General features: G+C 33.2%; 1 protein-coding gene across 1 annotated transcript; it reads left to right on the forward strand.

Moving 5' to 3' along the window:
• The first annotated feature begins 15,512 nt into the window (after positions 1-15,512).
• Positions 15,513-23,879, forward strand: LOC115705731 (uncharacterized). Its single transcript, XM_030633151.2, has 14 exons — positions 15,513-15,967; positions 16,679-16,795; positions 17,068-17,132; positions 17,666-17,771; positions 18,144-18,215; positions 18,369-18,428; positions 18,514-18,643; positions 18,723-18,919; positions 19,186-19,370; positions 20,193-20,320; positions 21,515-21,792; positions 21,992-22,232; positions 22,954-23,125; positions 23,220-23,879. The coding sequence occupies exons 1-14, from the start codon at positions 15,701-15,703 to the stop codon at positions 23,764-23,766; spliced, it is 2,565 nt and encodes an 854-aa protein (XP_030489011.2). The 5' UTR covers positions 15,513-15,700; the 3' UTR covers positions 23,767-23,879.
• The last annotated feature ends 1,562 nt before the right edge of the window (positions 23,880-25,441 follow it).

A 25,441-nucleotide genomic window follows, 5' to 3' on the forward strand; every position in this document is an offset into this window, starting at 1 on the left:
CTTTCATATCAAAATTGGAAGACAGAAAATTTTTGGTCTCATTTAGTAGTGACAAATCACTGCTGGCAAGTAAAATGTCATCTACGTAAAGAACAAGAAAAATATAACGACTCCCACTGATCTTCATATAAATACACTGATCAAACTTGTTCTCTACGAAACCAAACGATGTCACAACCTTGTCAAACTTCAAGTACCACTGGCGAGATGCCTGTTTGAGACCATAAATGGATCGTTTCAACTTGCAAACCAAGTGTTCTTTTCCATTCTCCTTGTAGCCTTCAGGTTGAGACATATAGACTTCCTCATTCAATTCTCCATTCAGAAAAGCAGTTTTAACATCCATTTGATGCAACTCTAAATCAAAATGCGCAACTAAGGCCATAATAATTCTGAATGAATCTTTAGTGGAAACAGGTGAGAAAGTTTCAGTGTAATCAATACCTTCTCTTTGAGTAAAGCCTTTAGCCACTAAACGCGCTTTAAACCTTTCAATCTGTCCCTTTTTATCCCTTTTAGCCTTTAAAATCCACTTACAACCTATTGGTTTAAAACCATCAGGTAATAAAACTAGCTCCCATACACCATTTTTCTTCATGGAGTCGATCTCATCATCCGTAGCTGCTAACCATTTTGAAGATTGTGGACTATTAAGTGCTTCACTAAAAGTGACAGGATCCACAAAATGATCAATATCATATTCTCCTTCTCCAAGATAAACAAAATTATCATGACACTTTGTTGACTTCTTTTGTCTCTGAGATCTTCTTAGAGGAGGTACTACGGAATAACTTCTCTTTGTTGATCATTGTTTTGAATAACATCTTCCACAACTGGAATTTCTTCAATAACAGGATTCTCATTAACAATAGGAGCTTCATCATTAACAAGCCCTTCATCAATAATAGGACCTTCATCATCTTCGATATCGGGAGCAATATATTCATCAACAATGGGAGCATTACCAACTGGAGTAGGATGGAGACTACTATTATCATCTCTTGAAAATGACATAGGAATACAAATTCCTTTAGAGGACTCCCCCATTTCAAGAGATGTTGAAGGAATTTTCTCAGCAACATCAAATTCCGAAATTTAGCGATCCGAGATTCAACAATTCGCGTACCACGAGTGGGACAAGAAAAGCGATAGCCTTTCGAGCGCATTGGATAACCAATGAAATAACAGCGATTTGTTCTCAGATCTAACTTTTTCAAATTAGGATCATAAATCTTTACTTCAGCTGGACAACCCCATACTCGAAGATGATTAAGACTAGGCCGCCGCCCTACCCATAACTCAAAAGGGGTTTTGGGAGCATTTGCGGGAACACGATTTAAAATATAAGTTGCGGTCATAAGTGCTTCACCCCATAAAAACTGCGGAAGATTTGTTCTACTCATCATACTTCTAACCATATCCATGAGAGTGCGATTTCTCCTTTCGGCAACGCCATTTTGCTCGTGTGAACCGGGCATAGTGTATTGAGCAACTATACCATTTTCTTGTAAGTACTCGCAAAAAGCCCCATGTGTTGTCCGGATTCCGTATAACGACCATAATATTCTCCTCCACGATCGAATGAACAACTTTGATGACTCTTCCTAATTGTTTCTCAACCTCATTTCGAAAAATTTTGAGTTTATCAAGGGCGTCAGATTTTTCTTTAATTAAATAGGTGAATCCATAACGAGAAAAATCATCGATAAAAGTGATAAAATACTTATTTCTGCACAACGTGGTGGAATAAGGACCACTGATGTCCGTGTGGATAATTTCCAATAAAGATTGACTGCGGTTTGCAGTCTTCTTTCTTGTTTTAGTCAATTTTCCACGAGTACAATCAACACAAGTATCCCAATCGAAGCATCAAGAGGAGGAAGTATTTCAATTTAATTAAACGATCAACCCTTTCTCTGGAAATATGACCCACTCTTTTGTGCCATAACAATAAGGATGTTTCCTTAATATGAGGTCTTTTACCCACGAATTCACAACATTAAAAGAGGAATCTAAAGGAGCCAATGACAACTTGTAAAGACCATCGTAATAAAAGCAATTTCCAATAATTCGAGAGTCGAAGCATAATGTCAACATTATCATTTGCAAAATGAAAAGAATATCCTTGTTTAACCAAAAGCGGAAGCGAAACTAAATTCCTTTTAAAAGTAGGAACATAAAAAGTATTGTTCGAATAATCTTATCACGAGATCGTAATTCAAGAATAAATGTTCCAACATAGATAACGTCAACTCCAACATCATTGCCAACTTTAAGCTTGGACTCCCTCTCACTTGGCTTCCTGAGATCCCTTAGCCCCCGTAAGGAAGCGAAACATGAACAGTAGCACCACCGTCTAACCACCAAGAATCAATAGGAACATCAACTAGATTAGATTCAAAACAAACACATGCCAATGGATTACCTGATTGTGCTTGCTTCTTTTCTAACCAAGTCTTAAATTTGTGACGATCCGTTCTCCGATGCCCCAATTTTTCACAAAAGTAACACTTCACATTAGAGTATTTGGACTTTCCATTGTTATTCTTCTGTTTATTCTTATGCTCCTTACCATTACCATTCTGTTTTGTAGCACCATCATTTTTATTCTTGAATTTTCCTTTTCCTTTGTTGGGCTTGAGGTGAGAAACATAGTTAGCAGATTCATTCTTCTCCCTTTTAAGCTTGCTTTCTTCGACTACACCTTTGAGAAATTAGGTCGGCGATAGTCCATGTTTGATTGTAAGTGTTGTAGAAATTTGTCTTGATAAGGCCGAAAGAGGCGGTGAAGAGCATGAAGAGCTCGATGAATAATGAAAGAGTCGGGAAGAGGAATATTATGATCTTTCAACTTGGTTGAACATTCACCAATTTCGAATAAAATCTCGCACTCCTTTTAATTCATCATACTTAATGGTTGTCATTTCATCCATAAGATGTCCAGCTTCAGCGTTTTCACCAGTGTCGTATAATTTTTCTACAGCATTGAAAAACTCTTTGGCATTTGTAGTGTCTGGCAAACCACTCAATAGATGTTCAGGAATGGATCTTTTCATAGTAAGAAGACTAAGACGACTTGACTTTTCCCATTGTGCATGATGAGTTCTCTCGGCGTATCTGAGTCGGTAAGATCGTAGGTTTTTCTTCTCGTAGGCACAAGTCCATATCCATTATGCCTAAAGTAAATTCCACATCTCGTTTCCATGTCTTGTAGTTGGAAGCATTCAAAATATGGATGGAAGCATTATTGTTGTTCACGAAAAGGAGCGAAAAAATTCAAAAATTAAAACTTGAATAAGCAATATGAGCAATGTATTAGAAAATATTGTAGAATCAACTGGTCATTATAAACTCCCCTTTGGGGTGAGAATATAACACACACATGATCTACCTTCATGAAGTTAACAACAAAGAAAAAATACATATCATTTAAGAATTTTATTACCTTTGGGCAAATAAATTTCTTAAAAATATGTATTAATTCAAGCAAAAAATAATAATAAATTTATATATTTAAATTATTACCTTTGGGCAAATAATTAAAATATATACATTTAATATTAACTCACTTCATGGAATGTGAACTAATATATGTAAATACTACCTTTGGGCAAGTAATTACACATATAGTCAACCAAAAATATAATATTTTCTTCAACATGTGAAATTTGGTGATAAAACAATCATTGAAAATTAATAATTTTCAACCAAATTTCCAAAAGAGATATATTATTGCTTTTATTATATTGATAATAAAAAAAATAAAGTGTCCACCATAACACATTATTTTTATATCAAATAATCAAGTTTTATAACTTTAGAACAACAATTAATGGAAAAATGTGAAATAAAGAATATTGGTGGAGATTACATAGTCAAGATAAATTAAACAAGAGAGTGACTATGTTTTATGGAACGAGAAGAAACCCAAAATTTTTTCTATGATTTACGGATTTTGAAAAATCATCAAAAATTATTTTTAATAATTTTTTAACTACATAATTATCATTAAAATAATAATAATTATTAAACGGAGTCAAAAAATTAATTAAAAATCATAGAAAAATCAGAAATTAAATTCTAATAACGCTGAAAAAAAAAACGTCGAAAAACGACATCCCAGCCGGCCCCACGCGCCCCCACGCGCCGCCTGCGCGAGTGGGCTTCGCGGCTGGGCTGGTTCTTCAACCTCCAGCGGGTCTGCAATTCGGGTCACGTGACCCGGTTCGACGATCGGGTCTGCAAGCATATTCCGGCCAAAAATCGACGAAAAAAATGGGGATTTTGGATGGGTTTTGTTCGGGAATAGATTTCTAATCAATCTAAGTATTCAATTTGGGATAAAACATCCAAAATAATGGTAGATCAAGAAATTGAATCCGAAAATTGAAAACTTAAAAAAAATTGATTGTGTTATGAATTCTCAGTTGGAACACGAAATAAATTGTGTAAGAATATTGATAAACAATTGATAATGAGAAATCTATCATCAATTTTAGATCAAAAACCATAAAATCAAAACACACAAATTATAATTTCATATTATAATTATATAAACCCTAAAACTTTAAATTTAAAATTCTCTTAATATACACAATGATTTCATGCATATAATATATCAATAGAACGAGAATTTAATAATAAACAAAACCTCAAAGTTTTAAGATTTAAAAACAAAAAATTGCACATAAAATAATAACGAAATTGATATGAAATTATGGATAATTAACATATACAAATTAATTATACTAATTATAGGTTCTAAATCATATACAATAGGCAATCTGATACCACGTGTTATATAAATTAACAATTAACCCAAGATCTATTTGTATATAACATAGAACACAATAGTAGTATATGATAATTAGGTATGTGTACCTGATTGATCCATAGCAATTATCTCTGATTGATCCACAGCAGTTACTCCAATTTGATAGTGCAATACTATCAACTAAGTCTTCCTCCCTCGATCTACAAATCGAAGCGAGTTTATTTTCTCGATTATCAAAAGGTATACAATTGTGATGAGACAATATGTATTTATAGAGTTAGGGAGGGGACTTAGCTACAAAACCCTAGTTGAGGTGGGCTCGCTCATCAAAGGCTTCAGTCAACTAGAAAAGCCCACACTTCTGCTTCACCTAGACTTTACTCACAGATGCTAAGCCCATTAACAATTGATCACCAACAACATGGGCTAACACAGCAAAGAACTATCCAATCAACCCAAGTTTTAATAAAACCAATAAAATTTAATGTAAGCCCAAATAAAAGTCTAACAGCATACAGAAATAATTTTTGAACCTCCACTTCTTTTACCTTCAAGCTCCATAAAAATTTAACCCAATCTCACACTCGGGTTCTAGAGTCCAGCACTAACATCACATCCCAAGAGGATGGCCTCTAGAGATAAAACACAAAGTTACAATAGAATAAACGATGCTCGTAAAACTTAATACAAAGTTCAATGTTTAGTTAAGATTTCAATTAAAAGTATAATATAATCATTTTATTATTAAATAAAATAATAAAAAATAAGTGTACATTTTTTATAATTTAATGCAATAATTAAATTAATAATAAAATATTACAAAACTCACAACACTTTCACTTCACCGGCAATTAACTCTCAAAATCTAAATTTTGATGGCAAAACTTCCAAAATTCATATTCTGTTAATATTTAACTATTTTTATCCATTTTTGACCGTTAATGGCAATATGAATTGTCCACATGGATATAGTGTACATGTGACATTATTTTATTGGTCCACATAATTTAATTAATTTAAAATAAAAATTAAATCATTTTAAAAAATAAAATAATTAATATCTTTTTTTTCTTTTTATGCTTATTCGTTCTTCCTTTTCTTTTTTCTTAGATTTTCTCCTCCTTCTTTTCCATTCATCGTAATCCTATCAAGTATCAACACCACCACCAGCATTGAAACCACCACTAGTCACTACTACCACCACCACCATTACATTTATTAGATCCTAATCAACTCAAAAATTCAAAACAAAAATAAATACAAAAATAAACCAAATCCAAAATAAAACCAAATAAAATACAAAAATGATAAAATCAATAAATGAAAAAAAAATAATAAAAATATAAATGAGATGGAAAATAGACTGAGATGTTTGATCTCGTTATCAATGAGATCTGAAGTCGTGGATCTGAGATTTGAGAGCTTACGAACCTTTAATGACAACGTCAATGGCTTGGAAGCTTTCAAAGACGATGGACCTGGGCTGGGGGAAAATTAGATCGAATGGGGCTAGGACAGAGGAGGAGTGACTAAACGAAAAAAAATGGGGAAGGTTAGATGGCGACTGGAGATGATAGACTTGGTGTGGGACCTCTAGGTTCCTCGACGGCAGCGTTGAAAATATTTTTGGGTTGAGAAAAATCGAGAGTGAGAGAAAGAGTAGTGAGAGAGATATTAGGGAGAGAAGTAGGGCTGAACATTTTTACTGGGTTTGACCCGAAACCCAGCCAACTCGCTCAGATCTGACCCGACCAACCCAAAATTTTAAAAAAACTCGTTCAATTCGGGTGGGTCGGGTTCAACCCGGTACACCTTTTAAGCGGGTTTCGGGTTTGATTTTTTAAGTGACCGGGTTTTGGGTCGGACTCGAACTCGCCCGTGAACTCGATTTTTTTACTCTTACATAAACTTTAATAATAATAAAAGTGTTGATTAGATTTTTAGCCAATCGATGCAGAGTGGTAATAAATAAGATTTAAACCAAAATCTTAACAATAAATGTAAATAATGATATTGAAATTCACAATAAATGTAAAGAAAGACACCAAAATTTAAAGAGATTTGGCCCCAGATATCGGTAATAGCCTACTCCCCTTGTATTTTATTAATTAGAGCCATTCATGAAGCAGCCATCAGTCATCAGTCCATGAAGCAGCCAGAGTGACGTACTCGTGTATAAGAGCCATTCATTACGTGGGTGTAAGGGCCCAATGGAGGCTTGAAGCGGGAACGTTACAAATGGTATCAGAGCCTTGACCCAGCCGGAAGTGTGGTCGACGAGGACGTCGAACCCCGTAAGGGGGGGTGATTGTGACAGTCAGTAGTCCTGTGATCCGTAAGGGGAAATACCGGGTAAGCTGTACAATCCCACATCGCCTGGGGAAGGTCAAGTGGGATGATTCTGAGGCTGTGTAGGTATGGGACTGCACAGTTGAAGAGAGCTTAAATAGATTGATTGGTACTACCTATATCAACAATGTGCATCTTGTTTTTCGGTAGCCCATCACGAAAGAACTCTACAGTTAAGCGTGCTTGGCCTGGAGCAATTTCAGGATGTGTGACCTCCTGGGAAGTTTTCCTAGGAAGCGTGCGAGTGAGGACAAAGCCTGCTGGAAACACTCGTGTTGCTCTGTAGGGTCAGTCATCAGTCCATGAAGCAGCCAGAGTGACGTACTCGTGTATAAGAGCCATTCATTCCGTGGGTGTAAAGGCCCAATGGAGGCTTGAAGTGGGGACGTTACACGCCAACTCGTGAACCTAAAACTCGCCAACCTGCAACAAGTGAACGGGTCGGGTCCTGGTACAATTTTTTCAATCCAAAACCCAATCAACCTACCCGATGTTTCAATCATATAGAGAAGTAGGGGTGAAATTCGGTCGGTTACGATCGATTTTTACCTGCTGCCAAATTGACCAGGCGGTTATAGTGTAATTATTCACAAAACCGTAACTGACCGTTAACATAAAAAAAATCGACTGTAACCGACCGCGGTTATAAGCGGTTTTTAATGGTTTGAGAAAAATTTTACAGAAAAAAAAGAATAGAGGAAAAAAATACAATAGATCGAGACATACTAATTTGGGAGTTTACTATGAGAAAAAGTTTAGCTCAAACTCTTTTTTTCTTATGATTTTCGTTCCCAGTAATTATATGAGAGAGAGAGAGAAAAAAAAAGATAAATGTATTGTTGAGTGTGAGTGGTAGTGGTACGAGAGACTGAGAGAGAGAAAGATTGATATTGAAATTGATTTATTGATTGTGAGTGGTTGTGAGTAAGGCCTGAGAGGTGAGTAGAGAGGAGTGACTGTGATTGATAGGTCAAATCGATGACCTTTTATTTATTTTATTAATAATTTAATATTTATTTTTTAAAAAAAAAACTTTTTGAAATTGTAAATAATTCAGACAAAACTTTTTGTTTAATAACGATTATATATATATAAATAAAAAAAAAGTTTAATATATAATATATTATATATATAAATATTAGATTGGTATATTAAATTAAATGGTCGGTTACGGTTATAATTGCCAGTCTATTGGTAAAATTGTAACCGACCGCCATTTATAACGGTGTGGTCGGTTTTTTACAAATGGTTTCGGTTATGATGTGGTGCCATTTTTTTTAATTTTTTAACAATCGGTTTACTAATCGGTGTCGATTTTGCGTTTGAATGTTCACCCCTATATAGAAGGAGGCACAGGGTTTTGAGTTTCAAGACAAGGGATGTCGATTCTATGGTCTGTTTGGACCGTTGGTGGCCGAATGTGACCTAAATGTGTCGAGCAGGGGGTTGCGCAGGTGAAGGCAAATAGATGAGAATTAAGTATCGTGGAGTAGGGAGTTGAGCAGGTGAAGGCTATTAGGGTTTTTTTCAAAATTATTTTAATTATTTTTTAAAATGTGTAATGATTTTTTTGAATTTATAATATTATTATTTGTTTTTTAATTTTTTTTTAATGAGGCTGAGGAGTATTTTTTTTCTTCTAAAAAATGTCTTTTTTATGATTTATTTTTAATTTTAAATTAGTTTATTTTTAAAAATAATATGTTGACCAATGAGATTGTGTAATGTGTACACTGTGTCCACGAGGACAATCCACCTTGGCAATTTACTGCAAAAAATAGATAGAAAGGACTAAATGCTAACAAAAAGCGGGTTATGAAAGTTTTACCGTCAAAAATTAAAATTTGAAGATTAATTACTAGTAAAAGTATTGGGAGTTATGCCACAATTTATTATTCTTGTAAATATTTTATGGCGAGACGTATTTTGAGCATTGCTATTGGGCACTAGTGGTGCCTAGCACCCTTAAAATGTGTCGCCTTGCGATTGGCTAGCGATATTCCCTAAAAGTTATTATATTTAACTATATGAGACCCGATACTAAATTAGACCAATAACAACATTGACATGTAGGAGGATGCTTGGCATCACTAATGTCTTTTAGCATGTCTCTTTTTTTTAATATTAAACTTTTATTGTAACTTACATATCCTTCTAATGCAAGTTACAATTTTAATGTTACAACTCATAACATGATTATAACATCATTTAGCATATGCTGTTAGATATATAATAAACCCTTTCAAATGGAATAAACTTCTCCATCTAACATTTGTTACTTTAATTAGTATTGGAATCCAAATAATTTAATTTAATAACTATTATAGAAGATCGCTAATTATTTACAAGACGTCAGATTTACAAAACACACTTATAGTTGTGTTAAGCACCAATAATGACTAATAAGAATACTTATTTGTGCCTTTAGCATTACTCTAGATAATTATCGTTATCAAAATCGTGTCCTAAACACGAACTTGATTAAGACCCTCAATGGCTTCACAAAATTCAACAGAGAAATACTAAAAAAATACTAGTGGTGTCTAGCACCCTTTAATTTATCATATCGTTATTAGTCAATTAAGTATCAAGTCCATTATAATTTAGTGTAATAATTTGTATGAAATATCAATAAATAATCGTAAGACGCTACATCTAAGTGGTGCTACCAGTAACAAATGCACTTGTTATGGTGTGGGGTTGTAACCCCACTAAAAAAATCACTTTAAAAAAAGTAAATATTTTTCTTTTAATTAAATAATTATACAATAAAATAGTAAAAAAATCCCACAAAATGGTTATATTTTTTTAAAAAAAATGAATAATAGAATTTTATTAATGACAAACAATTAAAATAATAGCCTGCATTCTTATCGGGACATCTCCCTATTAGAGACACGATCAGGATTAAAATTAGAAAATTGAATCAAATAATTAGCTGTCTAATTCTCAGATCATTTAATAAAAAACTAAAATAAAATTAAATGAAAAAATTACAACATCACAATTAACCTTTAAGAACACATATATTATATTCCATCCAGCGTTCATAAGACACAACAGTAGAAACTGTTGCAATAGAGTCATTCAACCTCGTAGCTTGAGCACTCAATGCTGGAAATTATTTTACCAGGATCTAGATTTACTACCATGTATGTTTCATTAACATCCAAATATGAATTCTAAAACAATAAACACATATAAAGTTTAGGAAACCTTACATTGGGTGCAGCGGAATATAATGACTTCTTCCGTTCAGATCTCTAGCCCTTGATTCCTTTCTATAGCAGAGCATCACCAAGAGCTGAACCTGGATCTCTTTCTCTCCTTCCTTTGATGCTGATTCTCCTTCTTGTTGTTTGGAAACTCCTACAGTTTTACACACTATGATTGAGATACCACTTGATGTGTGTGGACACTACTCTATCACTCAAGGTTCGAAATTTAGAGAAGAAAATAGAAGGGAAGTGGTTCGGCCTATAGAGAAAAGAATAGGAGGCTCAACTTTCATTTGACAAAGTTAAGTGTGAATGAGAGCCATCACTATCTATTTATAGGTAACCACCTAGGTTTAAGTTAGAATTGTTTGGCATTAAAATAATGAAAAAATAAATGATAAAAGCCTATAAGAGTGGTCGGCCATGGGCTTTGGATAATGGGCATCACTTATGCAATTTTGCTGTTTTATCATTTCTGCATCTCATTTTCTCAAAAACGTCAATTTTTAAATTCAACCATTTAAATGCCAATTCTAATTATTTAATAACTAAAAATTAATTATTAAATAATATTGTCATTTAATATATTTATTAATTAGACATATAAAGTCTCTTAGTTAATAAATAAACCTAGAATCTCTTTTCTTTACGATTTCGTCCTTGCTTAGTGAAAATTCACAAAGTAGACATAGTCTAACTTAGAATTATAATTGATTAATTAAAATCAATTAACTGAGTCTTACAAGTAGTATGGTCTCAACTAGTATGGGGACCATGGGCCTATATTTCGGTGCTTCCAATAAGTCGAACCGAATTTACCAAGTAAATTCCCTAACTTATTAATTCCTTATTGAATCCACACTTAGAACTTGGAATTGCACTCTCAGTCATATAGAACGCTATATATGTTCCACGATATAGATACGTCATTAGTTATCCATTGTTATAATCCTAATTTGATCAACGACCCTCTAATAGATGATCTACATTGAATAGGCACTAAATTACCGTTACACCTTCAATGTATTTTATCTTTAAAACACTTAGCTCCGTATAAATTTGATATTTCAGCGAAGTGAAATGAGATCTCCACCATTTATCTCTGTTTAGCCAAGCTCGAAGGATATCATCGTTTCACTTCTAAATTCCTATAGAAGTTATAGATTCCATATTTATGTTAGCGCTCCCACTCAATTATACTATCATGTTCCCAAAATGTACGTATCACCCTGACCCAAAAGTAGGCTTAACTAACAAATCAAAGAACATGTATAATACTCTTGAGATCGAACCTAACCATATCAGAATTAAGATCATTTGATCTAGGATCAACGAGTGATATTGAATTGAATAGATATTACGGTAAATTTTAATATATCTAATCAAAGTTCAATATCGGTCCCTTCCGATGTATACTTGTTGCGAAAATTATTAATTACTACGCAAGTGCACGCAATCAAGTAGTATACTCACGCAAGTGAGGTCGAACCACAGGGAATTGGATTAATTACTACTAAACTATACTTATAATTCTATTTGGCAAATCAAAAGTATTTATGATTAAAAAAGGAAGAAAGAAATTCAAGAAACTTAAAGAAACAAGTGAATATTAATCAAGATGAGAGAATAGGGAGACGAATCCTGTTGTTAAGTTACCAATGTTAATGTCTAATTGCTATCCTTCTCTTGAAGTGAATGACAGATTATAAATTAACCTAGCTCTTTTCAGATCTTCTAGGTTCTAAATCTCATGCTCTCTAATTAATCTCTTAATTAAATTAACATGAAATCAGCATTAAGCAATAATCTAAATGTCACAAAGGCTATGTAAATACTTTCGTTTCACATCAAAACCTAGACTATCCAATTTTAGCATTCTCAATTCTCACTTTTCAGATTTCGAATTGAGATCATAAAACATGTAAAAGGTGATCAATCTTGCACATGGAAATTAAACACAAATATGAATAGTGTTCACAATCAAGATGGAGGAATGGCAATTATTCATTAACTAGGAAAAACTTAAACAACATTCATCATTCTCCCTAAATAGGAGTTTAGTTCAAAACATCCATAATCAAATCCATAATTAACATTGAAATAGAAAAGAACATAGAAAAATTAAAGAGAAAAGAAAGAACTAGTTGAAGCAATTGATCCGGGTCGCCACAAGCCGCTCTTCTAGCCTCCTCCTTTGTTTCTAGGGTTCCACTCGAATAATCCCTAATTTTCACGAACCCTCACTATTTAAACCAATTCTCATCTTTAAAATTCGTGAAATTACGAACCGCCCAAAAATCCCGTCATCGGGGTCCCCGTCGCGATCGGCAAAGCCCCGTCGCGACGGGGTTAAACTTTGAAACTTCGAGATCCTCTCTGCCAGTTCCCGTCGCGACTGGCATGTTCCCAGTCGCGACTGGAACAGGCAGCGACACAAACTTTGGTTTTTCTTCTCGATTCTTTCACCACTTTTCCTCAATTCTTGTACATACTTTCTTTAAACACCCAAGGACCTGAAACAAAAGAATCAAGCGTAAAATAGCCCTAAAACTAGAAACAAAGAGTGAAAACTAACTGAAAATACGACCCGAAACTTAGACTAATTTTAGCCTAACAATACTCCATACATCCGATACTAATAAACTTTGTCAATGCCCTGGAAAGGACATAACACTTATCTAAGGTGTAAGAATACCTATCGCTGATTATCATGTCAGTCTAAATCCAGTATTCTGACAAATCAGGGAATAAACTTTCGAACATATAATTAAGATTATATTCCACTGTGCTGACAACACTATAATCATTAACAAATTCATATGTTTTGGACTTAAATAGAATTCATACATTATGTATATATAATCATGAAATAAATCATGTGAACCATGCAACATAAAATGTTATTTCTGATCTTTATTAATAAGTAAATCTGATTATATTGAAATGAGTTTTATTTAGGGCACAAAACCCAACACTCAATTACTGTGTAACGTACGTAATTACACTAAAAATAATTCCTTCAGTCACAGAGAACTTGTTATCTCCAATTACTAATAATGATTTGATGGTGAGCTATCGAAGAACAAAGAAGAACCAACAACAAAATAAAATAAAACAAAATCATGTCACACAGACAAGACCAAAACATTCAGAACTATGTCACAGAGACAAGACCAAAATGCTCGAAACTATATCACATAGACAAGACTAAAACACTCAAAATCAAGTCACAGAGACAAGACTAATTACAGTAGCGAAAATTGAATTGCAGTAGCAAAATACAACCCTAACCAAGCCACACCTAAGCCCAAGGAAGATTGGCGGACCTGGCCAGAGAAAAAAAGATAACCTCCGATAGCTATAGATTTAGAAACTGGATAATACTAGTGTTAGGTTTTTCTTTATAAAATTATTATAGTTTTAATTTGAAGTAAATATAATTTTTTTTGGTTATTTAGAATTTTAGCACTTGAACTATGACCTAAGTATTATTGTGCCATATGAACTTTTCAGTCCGTTAAAAATAGTCCTTGAACTATTCACAGTGTCCTAAATTGGTCTTTCTATCAAGTTTTGTCGCATGTGACAAATAAAATGATGACATGACTGCTTAACCAATTGCCACACAAGTTCCATGTTAACGCTACGTGTGTAATTAATTTGAAAAAAATATGTTTTTTAAACTTAGTTTTACTTAATTTTCTAAAGAGTATTGCTATTAAGCACCAGTGGGGCCTAGCACCTTTTCGACATGTCGCGTTGCGATTGGCTAGCGATACCCCCTAAAAGCTATTATATTAAATTATATAGGACCCGATACTTAGTTGGACTAATAGCGATATTGACACATAGGAGGGTGTTAGGCACCACTGGTGCCCTTTAGCTTATCAATTGATTTTTAGTTTACTGATTTTTAAAAATACATTTTTAATGTTAAATTATACACGTGGTGCTGATGTGACCATTGACTAAGCATCCATGTCATTATTTTATTTGCCACGTGTGATAAAACTTAACCAAATGACCAATTTTACATTACTGTGAATAGTTTAGGAACTATTTATAATGACCTGAAAAGTTCAGGAGGCACAATAATGCATAGGCCAAAATTCGGGAAGCGAAAATCCTAAATAACCATTATTTTTTTTTTTCATATAACAATTAAGCCCGCACATAAAAAAAATTTGGTTTGTTCACAGGTGCTACCTAATAGCAATGCTCAACCTTACGACGAAAATGACTACTATTTTCGTTATTATTATTTTTCTTAATTAGACGGGTTGTATTTAGATTTTTATAACTCGATCTTTACATTGAGTTAAATAAAATGTAGGATAAACCAACCAAAACGACCGATCAACACTCCTACTTGTGACCCCCACTAAAAAAATTGCATTTTAAAAAATTAATGTTTTCCTTTTAATTAAATAATTATACAATAAAATAGTAGAAAAACCTCACAAAATGATTATAATTTTTCTTTGAAATAAATATAAATATATTTTTTATAACAATTAAGTGCATGTTTGACATCATAACTAAAAAACTGTTTTTTGTTTTTAAAAACAGAAAATTGTTTTTAAAAACAATTTGGCTTGTTTGACCTTATTTTTTAAAAACAGTTTTCAGAAAATAAAGTTACAAAAAACAAGAATTTTGATAACAACAAAATGTTGTTTTCTGTTTTAAAAACCAATTCACTTTTGGTCAATATTGTTTTTAAAAATCACTAACCAAACGTGACTTGTGTTTTAAAAACTTCAAAAACTATTTTTTGTTCTCATTTCTAAAAATAATTTTTTAAAACAAAAAACAGAAAATAATACCAAACATGCTCTAAGCTTCTTTATTTATAATTTTACAACTTAAAATTTTTATTTATAAAAATACACGTTCAAAATTTTAAAATTATAAAACTACATTTTACTCAGTAAAAAATAAAAACTTAAAACAACTAAAAATTAACCTCACGACAACAATAAATTAACTATAAATAAATTATTAAACACTAAAAAAATAACCTCTAGATAATTATAATAAAACTATAAAACAACTAAAAACTGGTTTATTGTTTTTACTTAAGAAATATTTTTATAAATAAAAAAATTTAAAAAGTAAAAATAAATTTTTTTCGTATTAAAATACTTTTGTATTTTTTTTTAAAAAAAATTAATTTATTTTGTAAATTTTTCTAAAAAAAATCTGGTTTGTTCCCGGTGCTACCTAATAGCAACGCTCAACCATACGGCAGAAACGGCTACTGTCGACTCAATTAGGGTTTAACTCATCTAAAACCTTAAACCCTAAAAACACCTCTCACTCTGCCTCTACCACTTTCGGACCTCCATTTTCGATTCCAATGGCGGCCTTTGATCTTGTAAACAACATGAATGACGTTGCTCTAAGACCTCGCTTACTCCGCACGCTTATCAAAGACCATATCCCCGATGACAAACACCCGTTCGGGAGTCCATCGCAGCTAACCAAGGTCATCTCCATGCTCAAAACCCACAATCTTCTATCTGAATCTTATGGTGAACTGGAGGACCAAAAGCTCATCGGAAATTGGAAATCCGCCGTCGATTCATGGGTCGACCGCTTGTTACTCCTCCTTTCCAATGATATGGTGCGTGTATACGTCGATTTTTTTTTTTTTTTATACATGTGCTTGCTTCATTTTCTCAGTTAAATTTCCATTGGTGTTTGAGCCTTCTTGAATGCCTTTATTTTTCATTTGTTTAACGAATGTGCTAGTACAATTAAGCTACATTCATGCGCATGTAACTATTACATTAATGATGTAACGAGGGCAAGAAGAACTGTGCTCTAGAGGTTGGCAACAAGTCAAGTTTACTTGGGAATGGTAGAAATGAATTTACTAAAAGATTGGTCTGTATACTATGTTGATGCGTCACTTTTAATTGTGTAACTGAAAATTTGTGTGGTTTCCAATGGTTCTCTATGTAGAGATAGTCTATATATATGGTGATCAAATTAGATTTTATAGCTTGCCATATCCAATTAGATATGTAGAATTCAAGTAACATGCATTAAAATACCATTCATATACCAGTCTATATGTATTTAGCTTGTTGGAACAAGTTGGACATGGGACCTACTATGAGGTTGTATTTTTTGAAGTGGTTTTTAAGGATACATTACTATATTTGAGGGAAGCCAAAATGCATAAATTTTCTTTTCGTAATAACTTTGTTTGATGACTGTTTGTATTTAGTTTCTCCTGTTGGCGGAATATTATCTGTATGTTGTTCCAGTATTTGTATCTGTAAATCTTTCTTAATACTTAGTTTAGTCTTCTTTTATGTTTCTGTTCTAGCCAGATAAATGTTGGGCAGGAATTTGTTTACTTGGGGTAACTAGTCAAGAATGCAGTTCTGATCGTTTCTTGGCATCATACTCGGATTGGTTTCAGAAGCTTCTATCGCGCATTCAGGTATACTGATAAAAACCTGCCTTGTGTATATGTCTACTTCCAAAAATCATGGAGTTGAGAGTTTTATTATGTTTCTCAAAAGTTCAAATCCAGCAGAATAGTCCAATTTTCTATTTTGTGGCATTTGGGAGACTACTATGGTTAACGCATTAGCATAGTTAAATCTGGCACTTAACGCATTAGACTACTAAATTTATGAAAATATTTCATTCACGTTTATTTTCTTACGATGTAGCTGAGCATAACCTGCTTTGTTTTATGTAATAAACCAGTTTTCAGCAGCATCTCATTTTGTGAAGGTGGCATCGTGTGCCTCATTATCAGATTTACTCATAAGGTACACTTGTTTCACGTCTCTCTAATTATGATGAAATTTATATGAATTAAAGATGTGTGCAAAGGATTAATTATAACTTCCATTACTTTATTTCATGTATATCCCTTTCTTTCTTACACACGAACAAGTGACCATGGTAAACAGAGATGTGCAGAAACACACCACTCTATCTCATCATAAGAATCTCTATTGTATAAATTTGTATAGTTGACAAATAATCTCCACATATATGTTTCATTTCAATGTCATCACTCATCAATATTTAAGCATCATAATGAAAATTATTGCAAATATCATAGTACATCGAATACATGATCACCATTCATTTTAAGTCCCTGTTTGTCTTTTTGTTTACTTCCAAATGTTAAATGACTTTTGACATTTCACTGATCCATGGCATCTGCATGATGTAAAAAGTCTGTTATGGCACAACTTGGTGTTGCAAAACTTATGCTTGTTCTGTTACACTTGACCTGTGCATATATTAGTACCATTACTGCTTTCAAGACTGTTGAAGCCTTTGCTGATTTTAGGTTGGGAGGATTTTCAAATGTGAAGAAAGATGGGACAGCCCATGCTGGGAAACTTATTCAACCAGTTCTGAAGTTGTTAAGTGATGATAATTCAGAGGCAATTTGGGTAAGTTGCTGAAGTTCACAATCATTCGCTATGCTATTGAGCTATCATGTGTCAATTATTGAAAATTGATTATTTTCAGGCTTTCAGCAACATTTATATTGAATCGTTCTGCTGAACCCTACTTTTTTTAAAAGGAGGGAAACTTAAAGACTATAATAGGTAGATACCCCTGGGTTGTTCCGATGCAAAAGAGTGTCTTATTTGGCTTTACCAAATTTAGAAGTACTGTCTCATGCACAAGCCCATTACTTGCATATACAAAGCTAGGCTTCTCTGTGCATTTCATGTTATTGGATATATAGGAGGGATGCTGTTTTTTTTGGGGGGTCTTAACATTGGTCTTTTTTTTGGTTATCTACCTCTCATGTGCAGGATGGAGCAGTTCATTTGCTATGCACCATTATAACTTTCTTTCCATTTTCCATTGGTCGCCATTATGAAAGCGTAAGTACTAATACTAGTATTACAAAATTTTAGCATCATTGTAACCTAACCTTATGATTCCACATAAACTGTGCTAAAATGTTATCGGCATATGGAAAAGCAAAGTATATTATAAATTTTTAACTGTGTTCTACATGGAACCTTTGCTTGCAGGTTGAAGCTGCTATTGCTTCAAAAATTTTATCGGGTACCTGCAGTTTTGATATGCTCAAGGTAAGGATTTTTTGTTTATTTATCAAGCTGTGTCTTCAACAAAATCACAACATGCATATTAACTTATCTTGGGTTCAACTTTCAGAAATTTGCCAATTGTTTAGCATTGCTTCCGAAATCAAGAGGAGACGAGGACAGTTGGTCTTTAATGATGCAGAAAATACTGATATGGATAAATAATCACCTGAATGACACCTTTCAAGGTTTTGAAGAAGGTGTGTCTTCACAGTACCTATTTATTCTTGTGCTGATCTGAGGACTTTAAATGACCCTTTCTTCTTTTCTTTCTTTCAGAAACTAGGCATTATAGTGAAGCCATGAGATTATTGTTACCACCAGGAAAGGATGTTCCTCCTCCATTTGGAGGGCTTACTGTGTTAGGAGAACAACAGCACAACATGCAGAAGAGGTCCGAGCATGTACTAACATCCAGTGTCTCTGCATTGATGATTTTCTGCTCTACTATGCTCACAAGTTCATACCCTGCTCAGGTGCTCTTCAATTTTGTAGCTGTTTTGAGAAGTTTTCCGTAGAGTTCACAGTGTCTCTTTTCTCCTGCTGTATTAAATAGAGTGCTGGTGCTCTTCAATTTTGTAGCTATCTTGGAGGGGCTTTCTTTAAAATTGAGCTGATTGTCTCTGTGTGCTTCTATTGTGTATTTGTCTTGTTAATGGCTTTCTATACAACGGGAGTAATATTGCATAAAAGTTTAGTAAATATGAGTTATTCAATAATATGATGTTTGAATTAATAATAGGTCACTGTGCCTGTTCGATCTTTGCTGGCTCTTGTTGAAAGAGTGCTCATGGTGGACGCGTCCCTGCCACATAGCCAGCGGCCTTTTGTCACTGCTCTGCAACAAGAATTCCTTTCTTCAGAACTTCCTGTTTTACACCTCTATAGTCTGGAACTTCTTGCTGCAATCATAAAGGGGGTGCGGAGGTAAGTTTGTATTGTATTAATCTTAATTTCTTATCCTGTTAAGAGCCTGACTGGAGGTTTTTGATTCATTTTAGTATGGGGAGACCTATCCATTGGGGTTTGGTATAGAAGTCCTTCTCGTGGGTTGCTCCCATGAGATTTTGGGGTGTAATTCATTATGGGTATGTACTTAGGAATTTTCTAGAGTTTCCTACCTTCCAAGATTGCAGGGTTTAGCATTCAGACTAGTGTAAAGTATATTTCTATGTGTAATGTATATATAAGGGAGGAAAAAAATGTTTAAGGTATTCTCTTTTCATTTGGGTGGTTTGTTCTTACAAGGTCTAAGTCTAATGTTTAAGAGGCACCTATATAGCAATTACTATCATTTCATAGTTTGAAATATTGTTGGGTTTGGCAGCAGGGGTCTTTTTTTCCTTTTCTGTTTACAAAAAAAAGAGAAGAATTGGAGTGAACACATGATGTAATTGATAGGTCCCTTATTTTTTCTTATGGTTTATCAGCAACAAAAATAAAAATAAATCATAACAAGCAGAGAATTCTTTCTTATACTTGTTATCCACTAATTGGTGATTTTACTTACTTTGATTTATTTGAATCAGATACTAGGGTACCACCTGAATAATATAAAATATAATCTTAATTTTATCAGATCTATGAATGTTGATGCTGCTCTTATAGGATATCATTTTCCAGCATGTTTATTTCAAGAGATTTCCCTTGTATTATTTTAGTTTTTTGTTGTCATTTTATAAATGGCTGCATAACTTTTGTTTATTTAAATGCTTTTTTCTTTTCTTTTCTTTTTAATGTTTAATACAGCCAACTATTACCTCATGCTGCATCCATAGTGCGCCTCATTTCAGTTTACTTTTCAAAGTGTGCCCTTCCAGATTTGAGGGCAAAGATCTACTCAATTACGAAGATACTATTGTTATCCATGGGTGTTGGTATGAAGTAGTTCCTTCACATATTTTCCATCTAGTTTTAGTTAATTGCTGTCAGTTTCTAACAGCTTGGTCCAGTTGTTGAGAAGTGGTATAATTTGATACACGTTAATAATCTCTTAATTGTGTGAAAGATGAAGTCTTTTTCTCTATCACCCCGTAAATATACTTGGGTTATTTAATTCTCTTTCTAAGCTGATATAAGATATATATTTTATGGAAGTTGTATGTGTATATAGTTATCTAGATATTTTATGTGAAGTATCACACATAAAAAAAAGATTTTGAGTGGACACATTAGTTGCAGCTTGCCAGTTGCAAGTTGACATCAAACACTGGAATTGCTATGCCTAATGGCTTGAACAAACAATTGTACTTCTAAATTGAAGACAAACCAATCTCTTAACTTTTATTATTATAAAGTTATCAACAATTCAAAGGTTTCAGTGTGAGGGAGAGGGAGGTAGGGAGAGAAGAGATGATATTTTATTAAGATTGATTGAGGGATGGAGAGAGTTAGTAGATTTTTCCTTCTAGGATTGATTAAAGGGAATAGTAAGATGGAGAAGAAATAGATAGTAAAAAAGAGGAGTTCATGTTAATAACGACTGAATTGAATCAATCAATAAATATGTTAAAGAGGGACTTTGTTCATTTCATTTATCTTCGTCTGCAAAACAATGAATGTAATCAGGCCTCCCATTTCTCATGCTCTTAATTGTTTGTTGTAAAGTTCAATGTTGTTATTATTTGAAGTTGGAAAACAGAGCAGTCTTCAATAAGTTTTTGTTTGTTAGTTTCTATATTATTTTGATACATATCAGTTAAAACAAAGTTGACAGTGAAAATGCCTTATCCAATATTAATATCAGTTAAAACAAAGTTGACAATGAAAATTATACTTCCCTTAAAATGTCTGAAGAAAACAAGAAGCGTGCTTTTTGATAGTTTCTTGAATTTGCATAAATGTGATTTTCTTGATCTGCAGATGTTATCAGCATCTTGTCCCGTATTAATATTATGAGAATCAATTTATGGTACTTTGCAATTGCTTATGCATTCCTATTACTTGCTTACTTTTGGTTGTGCATGGTGTCTTCACATATCACATGTTATCATTTTTGTCTTGAACTTTCAGTATCTCACCACTAGAAATCATATTTGAAGGTTTCATTAATTCTGTCAATTCTGTATCAGGAATGGGACTTTGTCTTGAACAGGACGTTCTCAAGAATGCATTTCTTGATTTGAGTCCCATTTATGAGAATGGTGGAACGTCGTCAATTAACTCAAAGCCTTCTACTGAAACATTACCACGGCCAAGTCATAAAAAAAGGAAACATGGTTCCACAACTGGATCTCTTGAAGAGGGGCATGACGGTAATTTAGAAGTGGAGTCTCAGAAGAACCATTCCACAGCTCTGATTTCTTTGAGGATAGCTGCACTTGAGGCATTAGAAGCTCTTCTTACTGTGGTATACGAAGTACTCATAAGAAGTTATATATTGGGTCATTGCATCTAATGTTGCCTTAGAATTAAATTTACTCTTACTTCAAGAGTGATCTCTTTGAAGTTTATACTTGTGTGTGTTTGCATGCATGAATTTTCTCACGGAGCATTGTACCTTTACTTAATAATCACTAACAAATGCAAGTATGTTTCTATTTTTGCAGGGTGGTACTCCAAAGTCTTCGAAAGAGCACCCAGATATTAATCTTCTTTTAATAAATATAGTGAGGCATTCTTCGAAAGGTGGATGGGCCAGCGAGGACCGAAGTATTATACAGCTTAATGTACCCACTGAAACTTTGGCAAATGTGCAACTGGCAGCACTACGAACTCTTTTGGCCTCTTTTCTGTCATCGCATCTCTATTCACAACATTTAGCACAGGGTCTTGAACTTTTTCGCAGAGGTAATAATCTATGTAATATTGTAGTCTTCATGTAACCATCATGCGGACATGTCTAAGTACAAAACTTGGGTATGATTATCTAACCAGCATACTAATACAATACTTAAGACACATAGAAATGTGTGGATCGTGAACTGGCAATCTACATGTAAGATGTTCTCTTAATAATTATGCATATAGCATATCCATATGCTGATATGCCTGCATGAAAGAACTAAGATGACATGTTTGCAAATGAAGATAATGAAAGGATCTTTAGTTAAGCATAAAGTGTGTTCTTTCTGCATGTTTGGCAGTGTACCCCAAACCTGACAGCACTTTAGGAAATTGCTCTCGGAAAATAAGTTGCAGTTTAATTTCATATCTATATGTAGGCATCAATAATATATATAAAAAGACATGAAGTAAGTTTGTTTCCAATATAGAAAGAAGATGTATATAGGATTCTGTTTTACCACAGAAAAAGCCAAGTGTTAGATCTGGCAGCTGGCACACTAGATGATGAACCCAGTCTGTCCTACAAGACTGCAGCCCCCTCTAGATTATCTTCGGAACTTGTCAATAGATCTTACATTATGATTAGCAGATAACAAGCAGAAAAGGATATTAATACACGTACTCATTGAGCCCTACAATCTATGGGAGTGGAACCTCTTGTAAATTGTTACTAACTAGGTTTCATTCATTTTTTCTTGTAACTATATTATACTTATCTCTACAGGCAAACAAGAAATTGGAACTAAACTTGCTGAGTTCTGTGCACATGCTCTGTTAGCCTTGGAAGTTCTTTTACATCCCAGGGCCCTTTCAGTGGATGATTTTTCTACAATGAAATCTAAATCTGATGAAGTTCATGATGAAATTGCTGAGAATATATACACTGACAATATCAGGTACAGAACCCCATTTTCAAGTGGCATATGTTACTGACATTCATAATACAAAACATTATGTTACTGACTCAGAAGATCATGTTTTCTGTGACAGTTGGCTGGAAAATGGAAAAGAAACAGAAGCTGCTTTTTGTTACCCTGCCGAGACTCTAAGGTACAATGACATTCCGTCTGAAACTTTTCCAGTTTCCCAGGATATAAATCTTTCTAATGGTTCCAATAAAGAGATTCCAGTAGGAAGTAAGTGGGAGCCAGCAGCAGCCAATGCAGGTGCTGTGATTCAAGGCAGTGGGGATGAACTTATGGTTGAGTCTCACCAACTTCCCGAATCAAGGCCGCTAAATCATGATTTTGTTCCTGCAAATACTGATGGTCCAGCAGGATTTCAAAAGGTGAATGAGAGCATTTCATCAGGTAGTGGCACTTTACAACAAGCAGGTGACAATACGGCCTCAGGCCAAGATATGGATATTTCAATGGCTAAAACGGACAAGTTTTCTACAGTTGGTACCTCGTCAACATTAGATCCTGAGAAGGGGAAGGCAATTGCTTCTAAATTGCACCATGAGTCAGATAGTGATGAATATCCTGATCTTCTGGACGTAGGTCCAGATTCTGATTCAAATCAGGAAGACGAGTAATGATTATGGAAGGTTAGAATTTTGTTAATTATGATTATTTTTTTAACAAGTTGTGTACATGAATTTTGGCCAAAAATACAATTATAAAGAAAGAATTTATATTTCGAGGTTTAGTCTGTTTTCATGTACTTAATAATAGATGGCAGAGGTGTATCACAGAAGGGTAAGATAACAATGAATCTGTTAAAATAATCATAATATATAAGTTTATAGTTGTAAGAATCAAAATTTTTAGGTAATATAAAATATTTCCATAGATGTGTTAGTGTGTGTCAAGAAATATAATTATATTGCTTAACACCTGATAAGAATATTCATATATAAAGTAGCAGGGCATTTATTATAAAGTTATTTTAAGGTAAGAAAAGTGGACCGTTGATCATTATACTGTGGAGTTAGGTTGTGAAATGTGCTTATTTAGTTTGACTTTGGAGTCAATAAACAACTTAGGCTGCTCTATTTTGACTTGAGAAACATAATTGATTTTTTTATTTTTATTTATTTATTTATTTTTGCTGAATAAAAACGTAATGGTTTGGTTTAATTCATTACTTGTTCTTCTGACCGTGGGGACTACATAGTGAACAAACACATCTTTTGTTGAAGAATTTGTAATTTACGGTAGATTAATTATAAAAATCCGAATGATGACTTATAACATTTTTTGTCCAAATTTTGAGTATTTTTTCTTATTCAAAATTTTAGGTAATTTTTAAAATGCTCTACTAACTAAATCCTACTCATGTGTGATGCATTAATTATGAAAAAAAATGTGCTATATTGGTTGATGTTATACATTTACTGGGAAGTGTACTTATTGATTGACTTTTTACAGTCACGTGACTCAAATCATATCGTATTCTAAATCACAATTTCTCGTGACACCCGAACTAAAACTTAAAAATACATACATTACTAACGTAAAAATAATATACACATTTTAAAATAAAATTAAAAAGAAGAAAAGAATAAATAATTTTATTTTCAGGCATATCTATTTGGACTAAATTCAATGTTTGTGATCTTCATCTTCAATACGTACAATGCCATTATGTTTCTTCTTTTTCCAAGATAATTCATTTTTTTTATATTGGGGAGGGTGGATTTGAACTTAGACTTCAATCACTAAACTATACCTATGACCATCCAATATAATTCATTTAAGATTTTTATATATATATTTTTTGAAGTTTTTATGTTTCTTTCATTTAAGATTTTTATATTAAATGGATGAAATTTCAAAGCATATATATGTTAGGAATTGCATTATTTTTATTATTTTCAAATTTCTGCATATTATTAGGTTGAATTGGAATAGTCTATTTGAAATTATTCATTTGAAATAAATTGTATACATATTTTTAATAAATCATAAATCTCAATTGATATTTCTATACTTTTTTGAGCTTTAATTTACGTCCGACCTTACATTACTATCGATATTTGACAAACATATGTTTTGTTGATCAAAGGGGTTTTTTTTTTTTTTTTAATTTATTTATTTATTTATTTTTTAATCAAAGATAAATTATTTCTTAAAAAAATAATTTGCGGCATAAATACAAGTTTAACTTTCAGTTGCAAATAAATACTTAAATTTAATTTTTGGCGATAATAATACCTAAATTATATTTCTGGAACTCTGTAGGTACCTAACCGTTAAATATTAAGCTAT

Source organism: Cannabis sativa, chromosome 1 (assembly GCF_029168945.1).
Source record: "Cannabis sativa cultivar Pink pepper isolate KNU-18-1 chromosome 1, ASM2916894v1, whole genome shotgun sequence".
Taxonomy (NCBI): Eukaryota; Viridiplantae; Streptophyta; class Magnoliopsida; order Rosales; family Cannabaceae; genus Cannabis; species Cannabis sativa.

Excerpts from the sequence above, each read along its gene's own strand:
- LOC115705731 (XM_030633151.2), top strand. The coding sequence starts at position 15,701 with ATGGCGGCCTTTGATCTTGTAAACAACATGAATGACGTTGCTCTAAGA. Across the intron at positions 20,321-21,514 it reads ATTGTTATCCATGGGTGTTG|GAATGGGACTTTGTCTTGAA; the intron begins GTATGAAGTAGT and ends ATTCTGTATCAG. Across the intron at positions 22,233-22,953 it reads TCTTGAACTTTTTCGCAGAG|GCAAACAAGAAATTGGAACT; the intron begins GTAATAATCTAT and ends TTATCTCTACAG.